This window comes from Pteropus alecto, unplaced genomic scaffold (assembly GCF_000325575.1).
Source record: "Pteropus alecto unplaced genomic scaffold, ASM32557v1 scaffold45, whole genome shotgun sequence".
Taxonomy (NCBI): Eukaryota; Metazoa; Chordata; class Mammalia; order Chiroptera; family Pteropodidae; genus Pteropus; species Pteropus alecto.
In genome coordinates this window covers 15062847-15086461 of record NW_006442491.1, presented here as the reverse complement: position 1 = coordinate 15086461, position 23615 = coordinate 15062847, and the positions used below count along the sequence as shown (strand labels likewise).

Below are 23615 nucleotides of genomic sequence, written 5' to 3'. Positions count from 1 at the left end.
TATTGTCTGAACACTGACTCCCAAATTTCTACATCCAGCCTAGACTCCCTTCCTGAACTGAGCCTGTGCAATACAATTGCCTAGTCAATAGCTCCATTTGGATGTCAAGTAGGTATCTAGAATTTAACACACCTAAAGCTTAACTCATTTTCCTCAGTAAACTTGCTCTACCCTCAGGCCTCCAAATCTCAGCTGATAGCACTTCCAGGTTTCTAATCACCCAAGTCCACAACCTCAGAGTAAAAGAATGCCTGTCTGATCTACATTGTCAGTTTTCTAAAAATAAAGGTAGTCCTAGGTACTAGGATCAAAGATATCATATAATCATTAAAATGTTTTCTGAAATATGTTTAAAGTTAACTCAATTTAAGTGTAGGATTTAGGTTTTGACATTTTAATTTCTTTTGAACATAAGTCACTTTTTGCAAGCTAGGGAACAGAATCAAAATAAGGCAGTCTAGTCCTCTAGGATCCAGGCCAAGTCTTGAGATCTTCAGCAGAATGATGTAACACAAGGCACTAACAACGGGGTTATAGAGTCTCAATAACAACTACTTATCTACACTTTTCCTTAGGAAATAGCCAAAAGTCTGATCCTTAAAGGCATGATATACAGAACATCTTGACCCAAATTACATACTGGCCAACCTACTGTGAACCAGATCAGAGCTGGTCTAGGACTGGTAAACAGAGAAAGTGCTTGTATTTTGAAAACTTGCTCTAAGGTTTAAAAAATTCCTGGTTGCTATTAATAAGAAAGCGAGTAAAAAATATTGCAGATGCACCAATATTTGATTTTGCCAAGGTCTTCCACTAGAACAAGAAGAGATGAGTATAGGGGATACGATATTTTCAAAATAAATTACTTAGTAATAAGAAATTGACATACTGCATTTTTCCATTTGCCACAAGAACTGACAACAAAGACTATTTAAAAGTAACACTCAACTCTAAAAAAGGTGGTGGCAACACCTCCCGCTACAGAATAACCTTCCACTTTTCTATACAATTAACACTGCTATTATTCCATGATACAGGTTCATGTGGAAAAACTTGTCAGGAGCTTTAGCTAGAGCCAGGAAATGAGAAATAGAACATGTACTAATTAGCTAATTGTAAGCTCAGTTAACATCTTTAGGATGGATCCATAAAACCTGGCCATTGTTTTGTTAAACATCTGCAAACTGCAGAATTCCTTAGCCCTTATCCATAGTTTCTGCTCAAGGTCTTAAAGCTGGGCTCAGTCCCATCTGACTCTTCTCAGGGCTGAGATGAGCGCTAGTCATCGAAGTCTGGAATGTCATCGTAGGAGTAACCCCGGTAGCCTTTGGATGCATAGTAGGCGATGCGCAGGTGGTAAAATCCTGGCAGGAACACCAGGATGCCAATGATCAGGACGGGAACGGCCCGGTCTGCCCCCTGGTGGCAGAAAGAGGCAAACGCATTAGTACCATGCAAGTTATGAATTTTAAAATAAAGATATGGGTCCAATCTATAGATCGGTATCTTATAGTTTTTTTTTTTGGGGGGGGGTCGTAGAGGTTTTTCTTTGGGTAATACACTACCAAGTGAAAAGATTTATCTCTTTTTCTCCTGATTATCAATTGTAGAAAAACTGCAGAGTACTAAAATGATCTATGTTCATCTACAGATATTTTGGCTTATATTCTTCTGCTCCTTCTTCAATGTTTTTAGTTGTGAACATCTCTGTGCCTTGTTTTTCTCTTATTATAACAAGCTATTGCCAAATTACTAAAAGCTCTTCACTGGGGCGGGGAGGGTGGGAGAAATGGGTGAAGTGCTCAAAGGGTTCAAAATTCCAGTTATAAAATAACTAAGTCCTGGAGATGTAATGTACAGCATTGTGATATAGATCTTCAAAGTTCTCATCACATAAAAAAATGTATAACTATGTGTGGTGATCGATGTTAACTAGACTTACTGAGGTGGTCATTTCAAAATATGTACAAATAGTGAATCATGTTGTACACCTGAAACTAATATAATGTTATATGTCAACTATTAGTTTATAACATTCCACTGTTAATGAATGTACCACAATTTTACTTAACCACCACCCACCCCTACCTTAACTGTTAGATACTTTGGTTGTCTCTCACTTTTTGTGACTATACAGGATACCAAAATAAATTACAGTGTTTTTATTGGCCATTCAGATTATTTCCTTAGTGTATATTCCCATGAGTCAATTCATAGCTCAACGAGGGAGGAATGGGAGTTAATCTCTTTATCAGTAGGGCTTCAGCTTTTAGGAGAATTCCATGAGGGCAGGGACTTTGTTCATCCCTGCATTCCTAGCCATGCCCAACATATAACAGAGGCTCAATAAATGTGCTGCATGAATGGATTCACCTTCGCAAAACTACTCTTAGTTTTTCAGGTACAGTTTTAAATGTTTACACAGTTAAATTTATCTTTCTTTTCCTTTGTGATTTTTCCCACTGTTTTTAAGCTTAGGAAGATTTCCCTCATCCAAAGATTTAAACCCAATCTAAAAATCTCCTTCTCCTTTGTCTCTTAGAGGGGGTGGAAAGGGATTGGCATGCTCTATAGGCCTCCCCAGGCACTAGAAGAGGCTGAGACCCAGGGTGTCCCTGGCCAAGGGCAGGTGCAAAGGTGATAACTGTCATGACGCCTCGCACATATCCTCTACTCTGGAAGCTGTTAGAATCCGACAGGCGTGCAGATGGACTGCCCTTGCCCAATGAGCTTGATGAGCATCCCTTGGTCTCCAAATCACAGGACTGAAAGACCAACTGCCTCTTTCCACCTCCACTAGCCTCTGGCTGCACAGCCAGGTCCTGCTTTATGACAGGCCTACTAGAGGCCAAGGGACCATGCTGCCTCTAGCTCCTTGATGGGCTAGAGGTAACTTGTGTCTTCTAACCCCTTAAGAAACACAGGTATTGTAAGGAATGAACTGGTCACTGTATCTTGTATCAGTTATGGTTCCAAGAAAAGCAAGTATCACTTTTGGCTGCATTAAAAGAAGCATCATGTATTTAAAAAAAAAACAAAACTCCTTTTAACAGGGCTATTTACACGACGTATACTGAGAGATTATCTAATCAATGTAATTTTGGCTGCTTCATTCACAGAAACAGAAGTATTTACCTCATATGGTTATAGTGAAAACTAAATGAGGTAATACATATAAAGCAAGTGGCCCCAGCTGGCACACAATGACTCAATAAACATGAGCTTAAACTTAAGGAGAGACTTTGAAGATGCTCCCTCAGGCCAAAGATGAACTAGTTGAACATCAAAAAGAATACTACAACTCTTATAATTGGACATACTTGGTGCTATTTCTGTTATATTATTTTACATTTTCTACTCTTCTGCTTCTTTCTTTTGCAGGATTTTGACTATATATCCCTAATTGGATATATCCTAAGGATTCAAAGAATTGCAAAGAAAACTTACAACGCATTCAGCCTTGCTATACTTAGATTAATACTGCCACCATTATTGTGAAGTTATATGTATAATACAGAATAAGGCAAGTAAGGGATTGGCATGCTCTATAGGATAGATATCACTAGGATAGACATACATATATAAAATCAATTAGGTTCAAACTCTAATCTTAAATTTGCATTGGAAATATGTGTATATCTATATGATATATGTATCTATATATTATGTTCTCTTGTTTTCTAAAGGATATCTATATCCTGATTCTGTCACTGAAAAGGCCTAGAAACAATGAAAATCAACAGCAACGATCACCATTAATGCCCAGTTTCTGATCTCTAAGGCTACTTCTCATAAGGAAACCAGGGTCCTTAGAGATATGGCTATTTATAAATTGCGGGGCAAGAAATGTGTAACTGGCATAATATGCTGCACCAGAAAACAAGAAAGCTATCAAAGGCTTCCTGGGTCCGTTTAAAAAACACAGACTTAAGTTGAAAGGGCTCCTACTGACCAAATTTGGGACAATTTATATGTTAAAAAGAATAAATAATGCAATTAGTTGAAAAACATATGTAAAAAATGATGAGTTTATAATGATACTAATAATTCTTTGGTCATCTGTTGAGGTTGTTAGGTGTACTGTTATAAAAGTTAATAAAGAGAAATAATCAATTTTTTTCTACCTTCATCATACATGCTGTATTTCAGGATAATCAAATAGCAGATTTGAGAAAGCCCTTTACAGAAGAACTTCAGCTGATAAATGCAGTAAATGATAAAACTAGATTACTAGGTGCAAAGGGTGATGGGGCAGTTTACAATAAATTAGGCTTAAGATATCTGAACTAAGTAATCAATCTTAATGTCGACTAAAAATTAGGAAAACTATTATGTGCCTCTTAATGTAATGCTATAGCAATGTTCTCAAAACGTGGTCCTTGGACCACCAGCATTATGTGCAAACTTGTTAGAAACGCAAATTCTCACGCCTCACCCTAGACCTACAGAATCGGAATTTCTAGGAGTAGGGCCAAGGAATCTCTGTGTTAACAAGTCGGCCAGGTAATTCTGATTGACATTCAAGTTTGAGAACCAATGTGCAATATTAAATACATAGCAACTCTTATGATATATTCCTATTTCATAACTTAACTAAATCCAAATTTAAGCAAGTCCCTAAATCTAACAGTTTACAAGAAATATGAGGAATAGAACAAGGCAAATGATGTTGAGACAGCACCTCTAGATTTATATAAAAACTGTTAGAGATGCATACTGAAGATGCACACTTAAGAACTTATCAGCAAAATTTATCCTGGCATTTTGCTTTAATATATAGGAAAAAAGTTGGGAAGATATATGAAACAAAACACTTATAACTATTGATACTGGGTGGTGGAGACACAGGGATTCATTATATTACTCCATCTATTTGTTTTGTTTGAAACGTGAAAAAATCCCAAACAAAAACAAAACCTATCAGTGATTTTCTTAACATCTTTACCCTTACCTATAAAGCAGTTTTATAAACCACACAAAGTGATATTTGTTGCATGTGGATCTCACTTCCACTCTTAATTTTTACAATATCATTCATTAATAGACTCCTTACTATACCCCTGGGATTTATAGTGCACGCTACAATGAAAGTTAACCAAAGGCACAGTCTTGAAGTTAGGTGTTCAAATTTAGATTGCACCTTAAGTATCTGGTGGCCATATGAGAGTTTTAAATAGTTAAGAACCTAAGGCAAATTAGATATACTTCTTAAAAGCCATAGGTAGCTATTTTATTGTGACAGTGCTACTACTGCCAATTCCAATGATAACGCCCACAGTTTTAGTTCTTGGCTGTGTTCCTTCTGCATCTCTTGGCCTGGTATGTTGAAGAATGGAAATGAATTATGATCAATAGTAGTTCAGAACAACTTAGATGCTGTGTTTATGTGTCTGTATGTAGCCCAAGAACCATCAAACACTTTAGATTCCTAAGGTTTCATTTTGAAGTTCAATAGAAACTACAACCAAACTCAATATAAGAATCTGATTCATGAGCCAAAAGTCCTGGCTTGGTCAGTAGCCCAGACCTTCACAAGCTTCACTGCTTCTCTTCAAACACTAACTAGTATGTCTGCAGTACTACAAAGCTACAAATCAGCATTCTACTTTAGTTACTGCCTTTGTCAGTCAGAAATCTTGGATCCCTGGCTCAGCTTTGCTGTTCCAAATAACAGCAGGAAAATTGCTCGACATCTCAGAGGGAAAATTTGCTGACTTGTCACCACCTACCTCAGAAGAACTGTGAGAGAAGTTTGTTGTTCAAAGGAAGAAAACACGTTTTGTCATCAGAGAACAAAATCTTTAAAAAAAACAAAACAAAACAAAACCCTTTCTTCTTTGTGCTGGAATCTGCTGTACAAGATATGAATATAAAACAATTTAAAGACCTCATGGCACACTCCCACGAACCCTTCAGCTTACCCCTTTGCTGATGTAGCCCGCAAGCAGGAGGGAGCCTATGATAATGAGAAAGGCGCCAATCAAAAACAGCACTGTAGCAAGTGCAATGGCCTTATAGGGGATCTTAGGCGGGCTTTTCTTAAACTGGAAGAGAAACAAACAAAAAAAAGACAAGGAAGAACATTATGCAAATACCAGGGTTCAAACACTTTAAAGCAGGGAGGACAATAAGAACCAATCTGGAAGCTTTGTGTGTCTTGAAGTAAGTCCTACCCAGTGCAGCTCTGGGAGAGAAGGGAAAGGGACAGGCAGAAGATGAAGCTCTACTTATTGCTCTACCAGTCACTCAAAGGAGTCCCAGGAGAATGTTATTCTTTCTAGCTCTAGTCTCATTCCAAAGACTGTAAGAAACTACTTTCTTACAAAAACAAAAAACACTTTATGGTCATTCATTGATTAGGCATGTATTTATTAAGTGTCTGGCATTTGGAAGGTTGTGCTAACCTACAGGGATATTCAAGAGTGAACATCATGCTCTGGAGAAGTAAAGAAAGTAAGTGATTTCTGGCTTTCAAAGTTAAGTTAGTATATAGTCAAAGGTTTTAGAACCAGCTTCTCCTAAAGCATTAGTTGTCTACCCCACGGAGCAAGTAATCTGCCTTAACAAGTTCAATTCAAGGTTATGATTCAGGTTAACCTTAACAAGTTCAATTCAAGGTTATGATTCAAGGTTATGATTTCTAAGACGTGGCTCATGGTTTTATCTGACCTAACTGGCTGGAAGCTTCCCAAATGAACTTAAAAAAAAAATCTCTCTCCTTCAAGTAAGGGTCCAAAGAGTATAAAGAACAATTGATTTGTTTATAATTAAAAGGATAGCTTCCTGAGACTTCCTCCTTGACCCTGGTTTCACCTAAAATATTCTATTCTATGAAGTGAGCAAAAGGAGATGCTATGCCATTAAGCATTTTACAAAAAAAAAAATGACAAGGGTAGGATACAAACTTAATATTCTCTGTTTTACTTACTGTTTGCCACAAAGAATACCTTTAATAAATTGGATCTCAGGACATCAGGAAAGAAGGAAGATTTCCACAAGCTGTTGGCTTTAGCAGTTAGTTTCTCCCTTAAAAGATGAACTGGCTTTGACTAAAGTGTAAACCAATGAGGCAGTCCTTAAAAATATTCTACTTAACAAAACACAACCTGATTATTTTCTAGATAAACTAAATAAAATTTGCAATTACCGGGCTATGGCATTATAACTAAAAATTCTTACAAATGGACAATATTTATATTGGTTTGAAACTGCTCCGCCAGGGTTCCTCCTTCTGCAGGATATAGTTGAAAGGGTCTCAGAGCTAAGTTTCTTTCTTGCTGCTCCCACTAATCCCCAGGGACAGTTAGCAAAACCTCCACCTGGAAGGTATTCCTGCTAACTCATCAGAAACAGAGCCAGCCAGTCTCATAAGCTCTCTTCTGCATTTACCTGAAGGTCAATGTAGCCATCGTCTGTGCTGGAAAGCCTTGAGTATTTCACTTTGCTACTAGGGATTCCAGTAGCCAGGTTGGTACGAGATGGCATCATAACACACTGACACGGCTACAGTCTGAAAACAAAAAAAACACTGTTATTGTCTGCAAGCAACAATGTTTTATAACCAATGAATTCAGGCCTCTCAGGTGCTGCGTATTAGGGTTCTGGGCTGTGATGACACACTAGAAACTGGCAATATAGGCTCCACTGCTTTTAGAACCTGATATTCTTTTAACAAAGTGAAAAGACTCACTCTCCCTCATTAGATATCTACTCTGGTTTGTCCTGATAGCATGAGAGTCAAGACACTGGCCAAGAACCAGAACTCATGTTTACCTTGCCACCAACGTTCCCCTGCCTCCTAATTTTTCCAAAGTCACAAAGGGTGGAAGAGTGGGGACTTAAATTCAAATCCATTGGACACCAAAGTCCACACTTTCAACCATCTGTTATAGTATCATTTGTCTCTTGTCCCTGCTTCAGAAAAAAGCAAGAGGAGCTTATACTCAAGTGATCTTATTTTCCAGAGGGAAGAGAGGGTGGAAACAATACACTCACCTGAACAATTTGCCTATTTCCCTGCGATGGATGTCATCCTTTTAATGCAAAGGACTTGTAAAGCTTGTTGTAAATTTGGATAAGCTACTGGCTATCAGTACAGTACCAATGTATTCTGATTTGCCTGCCTCTCTGCCCCACCCAAACAGTGAAACTAGTGATTTCATTTTCCATGACTTCTATAACTACGTTTTAAAAAAATCATTGCTATTTTGTCTCAAGTTTGATAAAGAACAATGACATTTAAGTTGAAATACATTTGTGCATTTTTCCTCCATAAAATCAGTTATATAAATAAATCTATTTTAACTGTGAAGGTATTTCATTTCTAAAAGTGAAACATCTTTTAAAAGAGGAAACTGATTATTTCAATAAGGGCAACATAAAAAAACGCATTGGCCTTTTAGTATGACATTTTACAAATAATCATTATAATAACAGCAATTAATAATTACCTAGTGTTGGTTAGGTGCCAGGTGCTTTATATGTACTTAATCCTGAATATTAATGTGTTTTAAGTGGCCTACATTCAACCTAGAATAATTAGCATCATGAATGAACTCGTGCTAAAAGCTCATGCCACTTTTTAGTAATTACATACTGGTGCAGAAATCAAGTATTGAAAAAAGTGTATGCTAACTCATGCTTTCCTGAAAAGTGTTAAAGAATAAAGTTCAACCAAGTAAATCTGAAGCTCTAATTGGCTTTATTATTCGATTCATGAATCAGGCAGCATCCCATCTAGCAACTGAATGGAGCTTTGATGAGTTGTACAAAAAAAGGTTTTTGTAGGCAGAAAAGGGGGTTGAAACTACAATAAGGTTAGTTATTAGGTTTTGGTCTGGTGACACGGCTTAGCAAAAAGTGACTGCATTTTGGCCTGTTATTATTTTTTTTTTTTAACAAAGGGTTGGTCAAACTGCCTCAAATACTAGGTTTTTAAGTGTTGCGATCCCGATTAAGTGATAATCTAACTTGAATTCTATGAAACTTAAGGTCCAAACTACCTTTATGTGGGGGTTTTGAGGGCATTTAATCACCTCTGATTTGTATTAGTCTTTCTTTTTTTTAAAGTTTACCTACTCTGCCATTAACTGTTCATACACCCACATCAAAATATAAAAAGCGCAGAGTATGAGGGAGAGGGAGAGGCAAATGCTTATCGGTGGCAGAGTAAAAATGCTAAAAGAGAGAAAAGGAAAAACGTAAATCGATGTTTTCAAAGTACCAGTCCAAGTTCCCAACAGGCTCCACCCAACCTCCAAATTCCCTCAGCATCTGAATGTTGCAAGAACTTAAAACGCATCGGCATCACTTAGCACAATAGCTCAGTGCCTGGCACTAAGCGCCTGCACACACACTACTTTCCAGTCTCCAGACCTCACCAGGAAGAGAAATAAGAACCGAGGCGAATTTAGACGGAAAACAAACAAAACCAATTTCTGGAAAGAGGCCAGCCGAGGCGGGCGAACGCTGCACACCGAGGACTCGGGGCTTGATTTTGGCGACGAGTGCCGTCTCCGCCACGCCGAGTCTGAAGGGACGCTTCCGCGCCAGTCCCGTCGTACGCACGCCTTACCGGAGGGCCGCGCCAGGTTGCCTGCGCGCCAACAGCTCGCTCACGGTTGGCAAAAGGGACGCCCGAGCCTTCATGGTATGCGTCACCTAACTGCCGCCCCGCCCCAACAAGCTCAGCGCCGGAAACCGGCGCTCCGGAAGTGACGTCACCGGGAGCGACGTTTTCTCATCCGGCTCTCCCGAAACGTCCCGTTTCAGCCCTACGCTAACGCGGGCGGCCTTAAAAATCTGGGCCTTCGGGAGGCGCCGATGGAGTTATGCCCGTGAGGTTTAGAGAGGCAGCGGAGCTGGGCTTGCTGCCAACCATCTCTGCAGGGGCAGGACTCAAGGGTGCTCGCCCGCCTGGGTCAGTCATGCCCAGGGCGAACGGGCTACATAGCTTTCCTTGACCCCTCAGGCAATGTAGGGAGCTCAGTGGTACCCCAAGGAGGCGGAAGCCAAGCTCGTCGGAGCTTCCTGAAGACCAGAGCTGCCAGGTCTACTGCTCAGCGCACTGAGCCTCTCACGGAGGCTTGCCAAGGTCTCTGTTATGCCACTACTACTCTTGAGTAGCCCCACATTCTTGTGCTTGTTTCCCTCTCATCAGGCCTTGCCAACGTAAGAGGCCCGCCCACAATGGACATTTTGCCACACGTGAAGCCTTTTAAAATGTCAGATTTATTATGGTAATTTACATACAAGTACAATTGAATGAGTTTTGACAAATGCAGTCTTGAAACCATCACCAGCCTAGATAAAATATTTTCATCAAAAATCCATTAGGCCCCATTTGCTGCCAATCTCCTCGCCCCAGCCCCAGGCACACAGAAAGTAATCAATGGATAGTTCTAAAGTCAACTAGAATTCAGTCCAGATACATTTAATACACCAAACAAAACACACCAGGGAAAAAAAAGACTATAAGGCAATTCTCAGTGTGTAGTTTGTGACCTTTTAGCACAATTACTGGGAACGTTTAAACATTTGTTTGACAAATGCTAGGCCTTTTCACTTTCTTGGTTGAATTTAACATCCATGGAATAAATTCCATCTTTATCCTTTAAGGGAATAAGTCCCAAATAAGGCTACTTATACTAGAGAAATTATTTTTGCACAAACATACTCCTTGAGCCCTATCACAGATCTGAAACTTGCAAGATTCTTGTAAAATATTTCCTAAAGAAACATCCTATAATAATGCATCTTACAAAGCCCACACAACTTTGAGTACATTAACCTTCTGAAAGTGTTAGTTTTTGCTAACAAAAATGACAAATATAGAAAATTTGTTCTACTCCCCTGGGGTTCAGCTCTTGAGCTAAAGTTAGAATACCAAATTAAATTTGGCATCCCCCCAAATATCTTGCCACCTACCGTATTTGGAGTACTTTTTATAGTTATATCTAATGTATTTATATCTGGCTGCTCTAGACTAAAAAAATAAACACATTTTACACAAAAGGTAGCATTAGCTAAGAATTCCCTAGGATACTTGCAATAAGTCAAGGTCCAAATGAAGGCACTGTCCTGTGATGTTTGAAATGCAAATAACTTTATTTAAATTGAAAACAATTCTTAAAACTGCATTAATGGTCTTTAAAAATCCTAAGCAGTTTCTAGATAAGGCAGAAGTAGTTCTAGATTAATAAGACCAGGTTTGACTTGGGACTTTATCCTTTAAACAAATTATAGAGAATGGACAAAAATATAGATTATTTACAGAAAACATTATCTACATGTATACTCAGAGGTACACATTTGGTGACAGAAGAGACTTAAGGACATGCTGGAATCTCTGAAGCAGTTCTCAAAGAGCTTAGTTTTATTTTCTTCAATTTTAAGAATGCCTAAGATCCTTCTTCATCCTCGATCTTGGGCGCCAGATAGTACTTTAAATGTCCCATATCGGCAATTTTATACTCTACAACTGAAAGACAGGAACACAGTTACTGAGAAGTACCACATATACTACCTACAAAACAATATTCAAGAAATTTATTATCTTACCAAGGGGAACATCTGCAGACATACTGAGTGTTACTGTAGGAGAGAGTGGAGTAGCTTTTGTAAAGAAGTTCAGATATCTCAGTGCAAAAGTTAGCTGAACTGGCTCATTCATCTCTATGGTAACCTAAGGGAGAAAACAAAGGATTTGGAAAATTGAAAAACATCAAGAAAAGTTGCAACCCATTAGTTTATAATATCAATTAGAAAAAAACCTTTCATTTTTTTGGAGGTTGCTATGAAACTAATTTTGAAGACAGGTTAACAAAGCAAAAGAATCAGGTATTTAGCCTGCCCTTCCCCATATGAACTGAATCTCAGGTAATCAAGTTATGTGATGAGAGCTTCTCTTTAAAGGAATATTTCTAATAAACCAGCTAACAAATGAATGAAATGTTAACATATTAGAACTCTGTAAACCCTAATGACTTAATGAATCTAAACAATAATTGTGTGCCAGTATTACAAAAAGGCATCCAGACACCTCATGAGTCCTACTAGAGGTACCCACCACCATCTATTAAGTATTCTTGTTCTCCCACTCCACAACAGATATCCTGAATCTCATCGAGCATATAGAGCTATAGCTACTAGTTTATAGGAAATACAGGGTAGAGGAACCTGTTGACATAAGGGGTGCAAATGGCAAATTCTGTATTCTGGGAAACTCAACGACAACTAAATGACCTACCTAGTTTCTTCAACAAATGAAATTATAATGGAGGGAAAAAAAGAAATTGAAAAGAGAACCAATGAACTGAAAGAAATTTAAGGGACATATCAATCAACTACAATGCAATGTATAACCTTAAAATTTTAATTCAAACAGTTCTGAAATGACCAAGGAAAGAGGAACACTAAAAAAATTCCTTAATATTGAATAATTTTCTTAGATGTGGTAAAAGGTTAATGCTTATGAGATTTTTTAAAAATCAAAGTTGCAAGGGACTGAAATGTAATTTAGGACAGATAAAATTCAGAATTATCCCCTAGGTTTTTGTTATTAATATAATTTTCTTAATGTATTTAAAGAGTTTTACTTTCATTTAAACTGAGGATTGACTTACCCATGCAAGGGACAAGAAAACAATACTAAATATTTAATATAAATTTACACTATGTTAGAGACTATGTGAAGCACTCTGAATGTTACCATATTTAAATCTTAATAATCCTGTGAGATTAAGCCCTTAAGCTGTCCTTGTTTTACAGTGTTCACAGGCTAACAAGTTTTATTTTAGTATAATTACCAAATATTAGTTTATACATACTCTAAGGATCTGAAAAAACAATGAAGGAAAATCTTAATTTAATGATATTTAGGAATTAGAATGTTATTTTTTTTGGTTAAATGAAAGTTCTCTAGGTCCCCTTTTGGGCCTACTACTAGAACCAATTTGTTAATCTTAATTAACAGAAAAGATAATGTGAGGATTATGGAAGAGCTCGTAACAGCTAGATTTTTACCCCTCACTAGATCCCTTCTATCGAGTTGCTGTCCTATGCTCAACTATTTGATAAAAGCAGAGTAAACACCTCCAGAAAGCTTGAGTTTGATACAAACTCATTGTTCCATGGTTTGTAAAGGCAACATTGAATCTGCATTCCCTTTTCACAAATTATAAATCAGATGGCAGATTTCAACTGCATTCCCTTTTCACAAATTATAAATCAGATGGTATCTTTCACATCTCACAAATTACATAGAAATAAAATTTTGTCTGTTTTTCTTTAGTCTTCTCTTTTAGCAATTACCTTGCTATTGACTGTGTTGTCACCCCGCCACCCCCACACAAACCAACGTGATGGCATTTGGAGATAAGACCTTTGGGAAGTGCTTTAGAGTCATGAGAGTAGAGCCTGCACAAATAGGATAAGTGTCCTTATAAAAGAGAGTCCAGAGAGTTCCCTTGCCCCAGGTAAGAAGTCTGCAGTCTAAGAAACAGGAAGTAAGTCCTTACTAGGCAAGGAATCTGCCAATTTCCCAGCCTACAGAACTGTGAAATAAAGTTCCATTGCTTGTAACCACTAGTCTATAGTATTTTGTTATAGCAGCCCAAACAGACTAAGACACAACCTAATATTAAGCAGAGAACAATTCTCTTCAATATATTTTATCTACTTAAGAATTACTTACAGCTTCCTCTTCCTTATCGACATTACTTGTTTGCGACAACTTAATATTTCCATTTCCAAGTTCTCCACTTGCAGAAAATTTCACTCCGTCCTTTGCACAGGAAATTACAACAGCATCTCCAATATGACTGAGATCTCGGCATATACGTGCGAATTCACCAGAAGGCATCTTTACTACACAGCTATACTCTTGTTCCTGTAAAACAAAAAAAAACTTAAAGGTCTATTGCTGGAAATGAAAGATCTGACACACTCACTTTCTGAAGAATCAGCATCTAAACAAGAACTCAGAATTTAAGACTTTTGATCACTTTGAAACCTCTCATTGTGATTTCTTAACACACTCCCACCACTCAAAAAGTGCAGATATAAAACAAGTATAAGAATAATCATACTAAGAAAACAAATTAGACCTTAAATTAAACCTTTAACAGTAAATGCACTCCAGTGAACTAGAGCCCCCCCCAATCACCCACCAGGGCTAAAAAAGAGGCCATGAGAGTATGGCACAGGGACAATGATGGTGCAAGAAGGCCTACCTGATTTCCAAAACAAGAGAATATATAGGCATTTTAGACATTTCAACACTTCCTCTCTCCTTTAATGTTGACACATCTAATCTTAATAAATTCCTGCCACCATATCTTTAAAATCTACTCTAAAACCCTACTTTGCAACATGCACCAGAGAAGATATATAACTATTAGGAAGTATGCTTTAAATTATATTAACATAGCTATGTAACTATCGTGTACAGTATACCCAGTCAGAAACTGATACTCACTGGAATTCCAAGTTGTTCAACATCTAAATCCATTAACTTCATTTCATAGTCTGAAACCTTTTCTTGATCTACCAAAAGGAAGCAAATATTGAAGAAAAGCATGTAAGTTTATAACTACAATGTAAATTTTAGAAGCATCGCAAACATTATCTTAAATTTGTCACAGCTTTGAGAAATACTGACACTGAATTTTAATTTTCTTCAGCATAACACAGAAGAATAGACTTACTTGGAGCTTCAAATACTAGTGCCAAGGTGTCTGCATTATCTTCAGCCCTTAGTGTAATGATGTCTTCGTTGCCAGCACACTTTAGTATTTTGGACATGCTAGACAGAGAAGACACAGGGTTTAAAACAGACACCATCTTCTCCAGATCATTAGATTTCTAAGCAATTAAAATAAGGAGTTACCATTTTACCCATTAGGCTGTCTGATGAATTGGCAAGTTAGGTAAAGGTACTACTAGGACGTTTAAACCAGTCCAGCCATTTTGGAATGCAATCTGACAATATTTATAAACTAAAAAGCTCAGCCTATCAACAGCAATTTTACTTTTGGACATAAATAAAAGAGCAGTATTTTCTAAATTGCAAATCCATACCCCAAAGACTTGAAAACCCATATCCGAAAAGATATGTGCACACCGATGTTCATAGCAGCATTATTCACGGTGGCCAGGACATGGAAGCGATCGAAGTGTCTTATGATAGATGATTGGCTAAAGAAGCTGTGGTACATATATACAATGGAATATTACTCAGCCATAAGAAGAGATGAAATACTGCCATTGGCGACAGCATGGATGGACCTAGAGAAAATCGTGCTAAGCAAAATAAGCCAAAGTTGAAAATCACATATCACTTACATGTGGGATATAAACATAAAAGCAACAAATGAACAGGACAAACAGAGACACATGGACAATAGACTAGTGGTTACCAGAGGGTAGTGGGGAGGAGGAAGGTAGATGGATAAAGGAGGTCAAATACGTAGTGACAGAAAGAAATCTAACTATGGGAGATGAACACTGTAAACATATATGTGCCTCACTGTTTAAGGGTACAGCTGAAACATTGGATTTTGTTAACCAATGTCACCGTAAAAAATAAATTAATTTGAAAAAATAAATTGCAAATCTATTTAGTGGGTGAATAAATTATTGGGCTGTGACGACCATTAAAAACGACCTAAAGTTGAAAGCCACTGCCCTGGAGAAATTTTCCAAGTCCAAGAGGGGTGCTCACCGCAACTCTGTAATAATAAAAGACCAGAAAAAAAACTTATTGTCCCTAAGTAAGGAGACAGAACTAGAGAACATTATAAGGCGGTTAAAGTCAATCAGGACTATGGTTTCTCAACCAAGGCCTCCAGCACCTAATGACTAAAAAGCTCTGGAAGTGTTTTCCTGACAGCGCAGCGAAGCCCGTCATTTTCCCGCCACCACCCGCTTTGTGCTTTGGCGCGGAAAAAGTCGGTTCGCGCCGCAGTCAGCGCGGGCTTTCGGAACGGCGCGCTCTGCTGGGTCCCGCCCCGCAACACAACAGGCCAATAAGAAGGCGCCGATGGCCCACGCCAGCCACTGAGGGCCCGGCTCGGAGGCACTCCCGCCAAGAACCGGGTTTGGGGGTGAAGGGACGAAGGCACGATTCCCCGCCGTCCCCGGGCTCACCTGGTGAGGTTGACGCCCATGGCCAGGTTGCGGTCGCAGCGGTATGTGTCGAAGCCCTCGGAACGCAGGGTGAGCTGCACTAAGGAGACGTGGGACGAATCCATGCTCTGCAGGTTCACACCACTCGAGCTGATGTCCCAGCAGGCCTCGTTGATGAGGTCCTTAAGCGCCTCCAACACCTTCTTCAGGATGGAGCCCTGAACCAGGCGCGCCTCGAACATGGTGGAGGTGTCGTAACGACGCGGCTACAGGTTAAGAGAAGGAGGGAGGAGTAGCCGGCTTAGGCTTCACAGGATGAGAGCAAGCGAGAGGTAGCAGTAGGAGCCTGAGACAGAGGAAGATGACAAGCCCGCAGCGCCTGCAAACCGTTTAATACGCCGCGTATGCGAGCGCGCGTTCTCGCCGCGCCCCGCGACAAGACGTCACCACGCTGCCCCGCCCACTGCCTGCGGAGAGACTCTAGGACCAACCGTGTGCCTGCTCTGCGCGAAGACGCCTCTTCCCCCAGCATCCATTGGAGAAGGTGGGGACAGGGGCGGGGCAGGTACGCGGCACCTCCTGGGAGTGACAGCGGAGTAGGGCGAGACTGCACCTCTTTTTTGTCCCGTTCTGGAGTCTGAGCGCTGGACATGTGTGGGCGTCAGTGAGGCCCAGGTTGGGGTTCGTGGAGCTCCAGCTTTGTGGTGCCTTCTCAACCTCTCGCTTCGAGGACAGAAAGTTTCCAGTCGTGAAAATGAAACACTACGGGGGAGAGGAAAAACCGCCTGTAGTCTGAGGAGAACAGCTGCTTTAAATGTGCAATAAATGTGACGCGCTCCTAAAAGTCAAAGATAAAGATGGTGTATAGTTCCGATTTAACAGTTATCTCAGCTCCCGACGACCATCTGTTAACACCCGCCCCCATACAAAGCTCATATCCCTCGGTTGTTTTGTTTACGGCTTTCTAAGCCTTTTATGTAGAAAATACACATGTAAAAAAACAAAAATGGGTTCATATCGTTAATACTTCTTCAATGCACTTAATAAAGTATATTTAATTTTAAGCTACGTACAGGTATTATATATCAGTACCTTTTAAGAGGGCATAACACAGGCATACCTCAGAAATATTGCATCTTTGGTTCTAGACCATCGCAATACAGACAGTATGGAAAATAGAGAACCCTGATCTTTTTGTGGCAGGATTCTGCCTTCAATTTATAAAAAACACCACAAACGTGAAACAATAAAGCAAAGTGCAATAAAGTGAGATATGCCTGTATCTTATGTTTGTAATCTAATTTACCAATTTCTCATAATTACAAACACCTTTGGGTACTTTGGTGCTTGTGAGACAACTCCTTGTAGACTGCATAAACATTAAATATTTGATTAATATTACTAAATTGACTTCTAAAAATTGCACTTTCCGTGCCAGCCAAGACAAAGAGCATGCTCATTTCCTCTGATTTTCCTAACTAGAGATATTAGCAATCTCAATTTTAAATCTGTGCTCATTTGTGTGAAAATTCCATTTGCATATTTAAAAAGTGTTTCAGGTCAGGCATCTCTCATATATTTCTTGACAATTACATGCTTACATTTTTTTCTACTAAAATTTTTCTTACTGATTAAAAGAAGCACTTTAGATATTGTAGTAGTCTTTTCCCTATTATATATATTCTTCCCCGATTTCTCTCTTGCTTTGATTGCAGCATTTCCCTTTAGTTGCATTTGATATCTTATGGTTTGTAGAATTCTTCAGTTTTTCTACAATGTATCTGGGTGTGGATTTAGTTTTATTTATTGTGGGCAGGGAATTTTATGTTCCTGAATCAGAAGGCTCATGTATTTTATCAAGTGTAGCATATTAACCATTATGGCTTCAAATATTGCCTTTCTCTTCTCTATTCTCTCCCGCTGGCATTTGTATTAGATGTATTTATTTCATTGAATTTAAGATACCTTCAACTGTAAGATGCGCCATTATTTTATGCAGCACAAGAAAGAAAATAAAATGTCAAACTATCATACATGCTTATTTAGAATTTGTTTTGTGTTTATTGAAAGAACTTTTAGACTTTTTAAAACATTTGTATTATATGACTCTTGTGCATATATTAAAATATGTATACAAACAAAAAATTAATGGGTAAAGGCATTCCTAATATTTCTCCCAGTTTCCCGCTCAGTTGCTGATAACGCTGTTATCCCATATATCATATTCTGTTGTCCAGAGTGCTAATGATGAGTGCTACTCTATTGTCTCTGGAATTCCTTCCAAGTTTCTGCTGCCCATTTGTAAATTTTTATTAAAAAAAATTTTAATTCGATTTATTTAAATAATAATAAAAAAGAGTACATCCATTTCTCCCTTCCTGGCCTCTGGCAACCATAAATCTCTTCTCTGTATGAGCTCTTTTTTTGTGGGGGGCGGGGAGGAGGGGCGTTGTTCTACATATAAGAAAGATCATACACTATTTGTCTTTTTCTGTCTGACTTATTTTACTTAGCATAATACCATCAAGGTCTATCTATGTTATCACAAATGGCCATATTTCATTCTTTTTATGGCTAAATAATATTCCGTTGTACACATATACCCCTTCTTTATCCATTCACCCATCAGTGAACCCTTAGGTAGTATACCTTGGCTATTGCAAATACTGCTGCAATGAACATGGGGTGCTCACATCATTTCAAGTTAATGTTGTTGTTGTTTGATAAATTCCCAGAAGTAGAATTGCTCAATCATCATAGTTCTGTTTTTAATTTTTTTTGAGGAACCTCCATTCTGTTTCCCATAGTGGCTGCACCAATTTACATTTCCATCAACAGTGCACAAGGGTACCCTTTTCTCTACATTCTCATCAACACATATTTCTTGTCTTTTTGATAAGTACCACATGGATGAGTTTACTATCTCACTGTGACTTTGATTTGCATTTCCCTGACGATTAATGATGTCGAGCATCTGTTCATGTGCCCGTTGGTCAACTGTATGTTCTCATTGGAAAAATATCTATTCAGATCTTCTGCCCATTTTAATTGGATTTTTTTTGCCATTGAGTTTTCCGAGTTCTTTATATATTTTGGATATTAGTCCCTGTCAGATATATGTTTTGCAATTAGTGTCTCCCATTCAGGAGGTTATCTTTTCATTTTGATGATGGTTTTGCATTTGTAAATTTTGAATCTAGCACTTTCTTGCTTTATGTGTAATCAACTATCCTTTTGCGTATATCTTAATATCAATCGTAACAGTTTCCTCTATTCCTGAGTATTTTCTTTCTTAGGTCTTTTAAGAGTCTCTGGTTCCTTTGCAAAATGTGGCATGTGTTCATTCCTCCAGGAGAGGAACATTTGCTTTGCTAATAACAAATGTATATTTTGCTTTTTGCTTGCATAACAACATTTTGGTTTAATGCCAAATCGAAGTGTAATGGATTTGAAGACATTTAAAATAGCAATTAAACTCATCTATGTGGTACTCATAATGCACATTATCAGTTGAAATGAGGACACATGAATTACTATGACCTCTGGTCTGGGAAGGCCTGTCCCAGGAAGTAGCATTTTACTGGAGAAGCTAGCTGTTTGGGAAGTGTAAGAGAATTCTGGACTGAAAGAATAGTATGTTTAAAAAGGACAGCATGCTTAGAAGGTGTTGAGATAGTAGTTAGTTTTAGAATTCAAAGCTTTTGGGTGGGGGGGGGTGAGATGATTTTTTCTTCCAGTTTTATTGTGATATAATTGACATATAATAGAACTCAAAGACTTAATGTTTATCTGGAACACACTGAACAGTGGGGAGAGTTGTGCAAGGTGAGATTGCAAAGAGAGGCAGGGGTGAGATCTTATAGGACTTTGCAAGCCTTCTGTAAATGCAAAGGAAAGTTATCAAAAAGGTCTTTCGCATGATCCAATTTTATTTTAAGAGGATCACTTTAACATCTGGTAAAAGTGCTATTCCAATCAGTAAAACAATTAATTAAGTAAATTATGATCAAACAATTGGTTAAACTAGTCACTGAAGTTCACTGAAATAAATTTCAGATATATTGAAGAATTAAAATTCAAACAAATGTAGAACTAATAAGAAATGCCCAAGTATTTTGATAAATATTTATGAGATTTTGCTGTGGGCTTCTAAACATAAAAGGAATAAAACATAAAGGATGACTACATAAATTTTAAAACTTCAGTATGCCTGAGAGCACTGTGTCGGTTAGTATACTTTAGATTTCCATGACAGAGAACCCAATTCAAATTAATTAAAAGAAAAGGGGAATTTAAGCATCATCTAAACAAAAGCCAGAGTTACCTGGCTTTCAGTGTTCAAGGCCCCATCTGTATGAAAAAATGGTTAGCCATACTAATTTGTCTAGAAATATAAATTAAAGGGAGATAAAATTTAAACGTACCAAATTAATAAAATTAATAAAATTTTTTTAGTACCCATTTATTAGGAAGGGTTTAAGGAAGTTGGCATTTCTATACATTGAAGATGGGAGTATAAGTAGGTATAATTTTTCTGGTGGTAATTTGGACATGTGTATGGAAAGTCTTAGAATTTTGTTTATTCTTTGACAGAAATTCAATCTCTAGGATTGTAAATCCTAATCTAGGATTACTAAAGAAGTAATCTGAGGAATTTACTAAGATGAGGCATGTTTAAGAATGTTTCTTATAGATTTATGAACAATTCCCCTGAAATTGGAAGGAAACTTGAGGTTTAACAATATGGGCTTTGTTAGGAAAATTGTGATAAATCCGTAAGATGGAATACCATATAGCCTTTCAAATACCATTCTCAAAGGACATTTAATGATAAAGAGAAAAGTCAGGTTATGAAACAGTATAAACAACAGTATTCCAATTTTCTCAAATTGTTATACCTGGGTGTAAGTATACAGAAAATAGAAAAGACAAGAATATAACAGTAATTATCTGTGGCTGATGATACCACAAATGATTTTAATTATTTTTTTACTCTAGTTTTCCGCATTTCCTACACTTTCTTCATCAACCATGTATTATTGACCAGAAAATGTTAATGAATATCGGGAGAAAAAAATGCTGTAAACTATTTTTTATAATTTCTAGCAAATTTCTTTACAAGGTAATATTACATATTAGAGTGATTCTCAATTAGACTCACCTGGGGAGCTTAACAACAAACGCCTATTTCCTCCAGGATCCACCTCCAGAGATTCTTATGTAGTCTGTCTAGGATGAGCCCTCAATTAGTACTTTTTAGAAGCTAGCCAGTTAATTCTAATGATCAAGATCAAGAATTACTGTTTCAGCATGTGTGATCAAATAGATGAATAATTGTGCTTAAAGCCACCCACCCTCTCCCCAAGGTAGACTATTGCTTTGAAAAAGTAAGACCTACAATTTGTCAGAGGGGAGACTGACAGTGTAGTTTAGAGGGACTGTCTAATAATCTTATAGGTCTGTAAGTTTGTGGGAGTGCAAGATTTGCATTTTTGAAGGTGTAAGAAGTTTGCCAATTCTGTATAGCCCAGTCTCAATTACATTTTGTATATCACCTCATTAAATCGAAAAAGTTTTAGCTGAGTACACTTGTCAAACTAAACTGGAAAGGCAATATAAAGGACAGGATAAAGAGCAGATAAAGGCTATTTTTGCTTATTGATGATTCTTTAAAAAATTTATTGTTTAAAGAATTGTTTATTGACCATCCTTCTAAGAGAGGAAAAACATTCAAGGAACTGAAGAATTTTCTTCTCACTTGTACAAATGCAATTTTTAAATATCAAGAAGGGCAGAGGTGTTTTTATGATAGAATAATAATTACAGCAATAGCTGCCCATTTATACTGAGCATAATCAGTCTGCAAATTCTGGGGGACAAAGAATCTTATGTCCATTAATCAAAAGAATATCTCAAAATAATGAAACTAACCAAGGAGTGCAATGAAATCACTGTACACAAGATATGCCACAAGCCTGGAAGAAATGACCCTAGAGGGAAGTACTAATATGAGAAAAAGAAAAGAAAAATCAGGAATAAAGAAGGAGATGTAAGGTAATATAAAAGAATAAAATTCTTCTTTGGGCTGGAGGTGGGGGGGATTTTTACTTTTAATTTCTTACTACAATTGAGGGAGAAACTCTAAAGCTGGCCTAGTTCTGTTAGCATGGCTTCTAGAGGTCTGAGTACATGATTCCTCTTCTCCACAGCATTGGCTTCAGGAATAGTCTTGATCTGAGCTCAGTTAGCCTGGCGGGGCTGAGTGTGATGGATGAGATGTTTGTTTGTTCAGGCTAAATTGTAGGGGATTATTTACCCTAGTAATCATACTGTGCATTCTGAAACTCTGATCTACGTGTATTGGTTCTCCAACCTCCTTTATATTAGGCTATTTGAAAAGGAATAGCTGAGTTTCTGGAAGGACTGATGTGATGTTTACTCAAATGTGACCTTTCATAATTATGTACCCTAAAGGTGAGGATCTGGATACCAACTCCTCCACCTATATCAGAGGATAACCTTGAGGCTCTCTCTGTGTTGATGTCCTTCTAGATCCTTTAGATAATAAATCTTGCTTAATTTACTCAATAGGTGTCTCGTCTTTAGATCCAAGAAATGACCATTGACAGTCAAAATGGTGATCGCAAAAGTCCTCAACAGATTGAGTTTTAAAATCATCATGAGCATGTTATTACTTTTATAAATAATATTTTTAAAAAAGGCAAAATAAAATACAAAAGCAAAGCTTTCTTTCAATAAATTATGGCCTGAAGGGAGTAGTTTCTTTCTCAGAAACAAAAACAAAAACAAACCCCAAAAAGTGTTTGTATAATGTTGTTAATAAGAAACAAAACATATCCTCAATTCAGTGTTCCTCCACACCTATTTTACTGTCACTCTGAAGTACTCTTGCAGGAACTTGGGAATATCGTACAGAAATAAGGGAAATACAATGCCCTTCTCAGAATTCTCACTATTTTCCCCAAAATCCACAGTTGCTTATACGAAACTGCAAACTGGAATGTATCTGTTTCTCTCCTTGTTAAGTCACAATACGCTTAAAGGAAAACACTTCATTTTATACTTGTTTTACATCTCTTACAAGGCAGCGATTAAGAACCGCTGAAGGCAATGCTTGAGCAACATAGGTTAGTGTGGGCTTTGGTAAGGAAACAGACCTCTAATTCTTAGTGGGTATTTTCTAGCTGTGAGGCCTTGTTTAAATCATTTTCCTTCAGGAAAAAATTTAAACCTATTCAAGTACTTAGGATGTGTTAACTACATAGAGAATCCGGCTATGAACAAAATAGGCAGCATTCCTTTCCCAAAAAACTTTCAACAATCCCAAATACAGAAATTTGAAAAACCACGGAAGATCTTATTTGTAAAATGAAAATCACATCCATTGCCAAGCGTCCTGCAGATCAAATGAGATAAATTAAAGCGACTGCTTGGTTCAGTGCCTAGCACATAATTAACGCTCAGTAAGT

The 23615-nt window shown here is 37.8% G+C and overlaps 2 protein-coding genes across 5 annotated transcripts; both read right to left on the bottom strand.

The window, feature by feature from the left end:
- Positions 1-373: 373 nt before the first annotated feature.
- Positions 374-9721, bottom strand: TMEM230 (transmembrane protein 230). Of its 4 annotated transcripts, none has more exons than XM_006921618.3 (4): positions 9575-9721; positions 7390-7510; positions 5922-6044; positions 374-1419 (listed from the first exon to the last, which is right to left on the bottom strand). In XM_006921618.3, the coding sequence occupies exons 2-4, from the start codon at positions 7486-7488 to the stop codon at positions 1279-1281; spliced, it is 363 nt and encodes a 120-aa protein (XP_006921680.1). In that variant the 5' UTR covers positions 7489-7510; positions 9575-9721; the 3' UTR covers positions 374-1278. The 4 variants fall into 4 exon arrangements, with proteins under 4 accessions (XP_006921680.1, XP_006921681.1, XP_015452749.1 ...); XM_006921619.3 differs by having other exon boundaries at positions 9477-9685; XM_015597263.2 differs by lacking the exon at positions 9575-9721 and adding an exon at positions 9381-9530.
- A 490-nt stretch (positions 9722-10211) lies between these two features.
- On the bottom strand, positions 10212-16555 carry PCNA (proliferating cell nuclear antigen). The gene is made up of 6 exons (XM_006921617.2): positions 16147-16555; positions 14706-14803; positions 14477-14544; positions 13694-13888; positions 11560-11683; positions 10212-11479 (listed from the first exon to the last, which is right to left on the bottom strand). The coding sequence occupies exons 1-6, from the start codon at positions 16365-16367 to the stop codon at positions 11400-11402; spliced, it is 786 nt and encodes a 261-aa protein (XP_006921679.1). The 5' UTR covers positions 16368-16555; the 3' UTR covers positions 10212-11399.
- Between the last annotated feature and the right edge of the window lie 7060 nt (positions 16556-23615).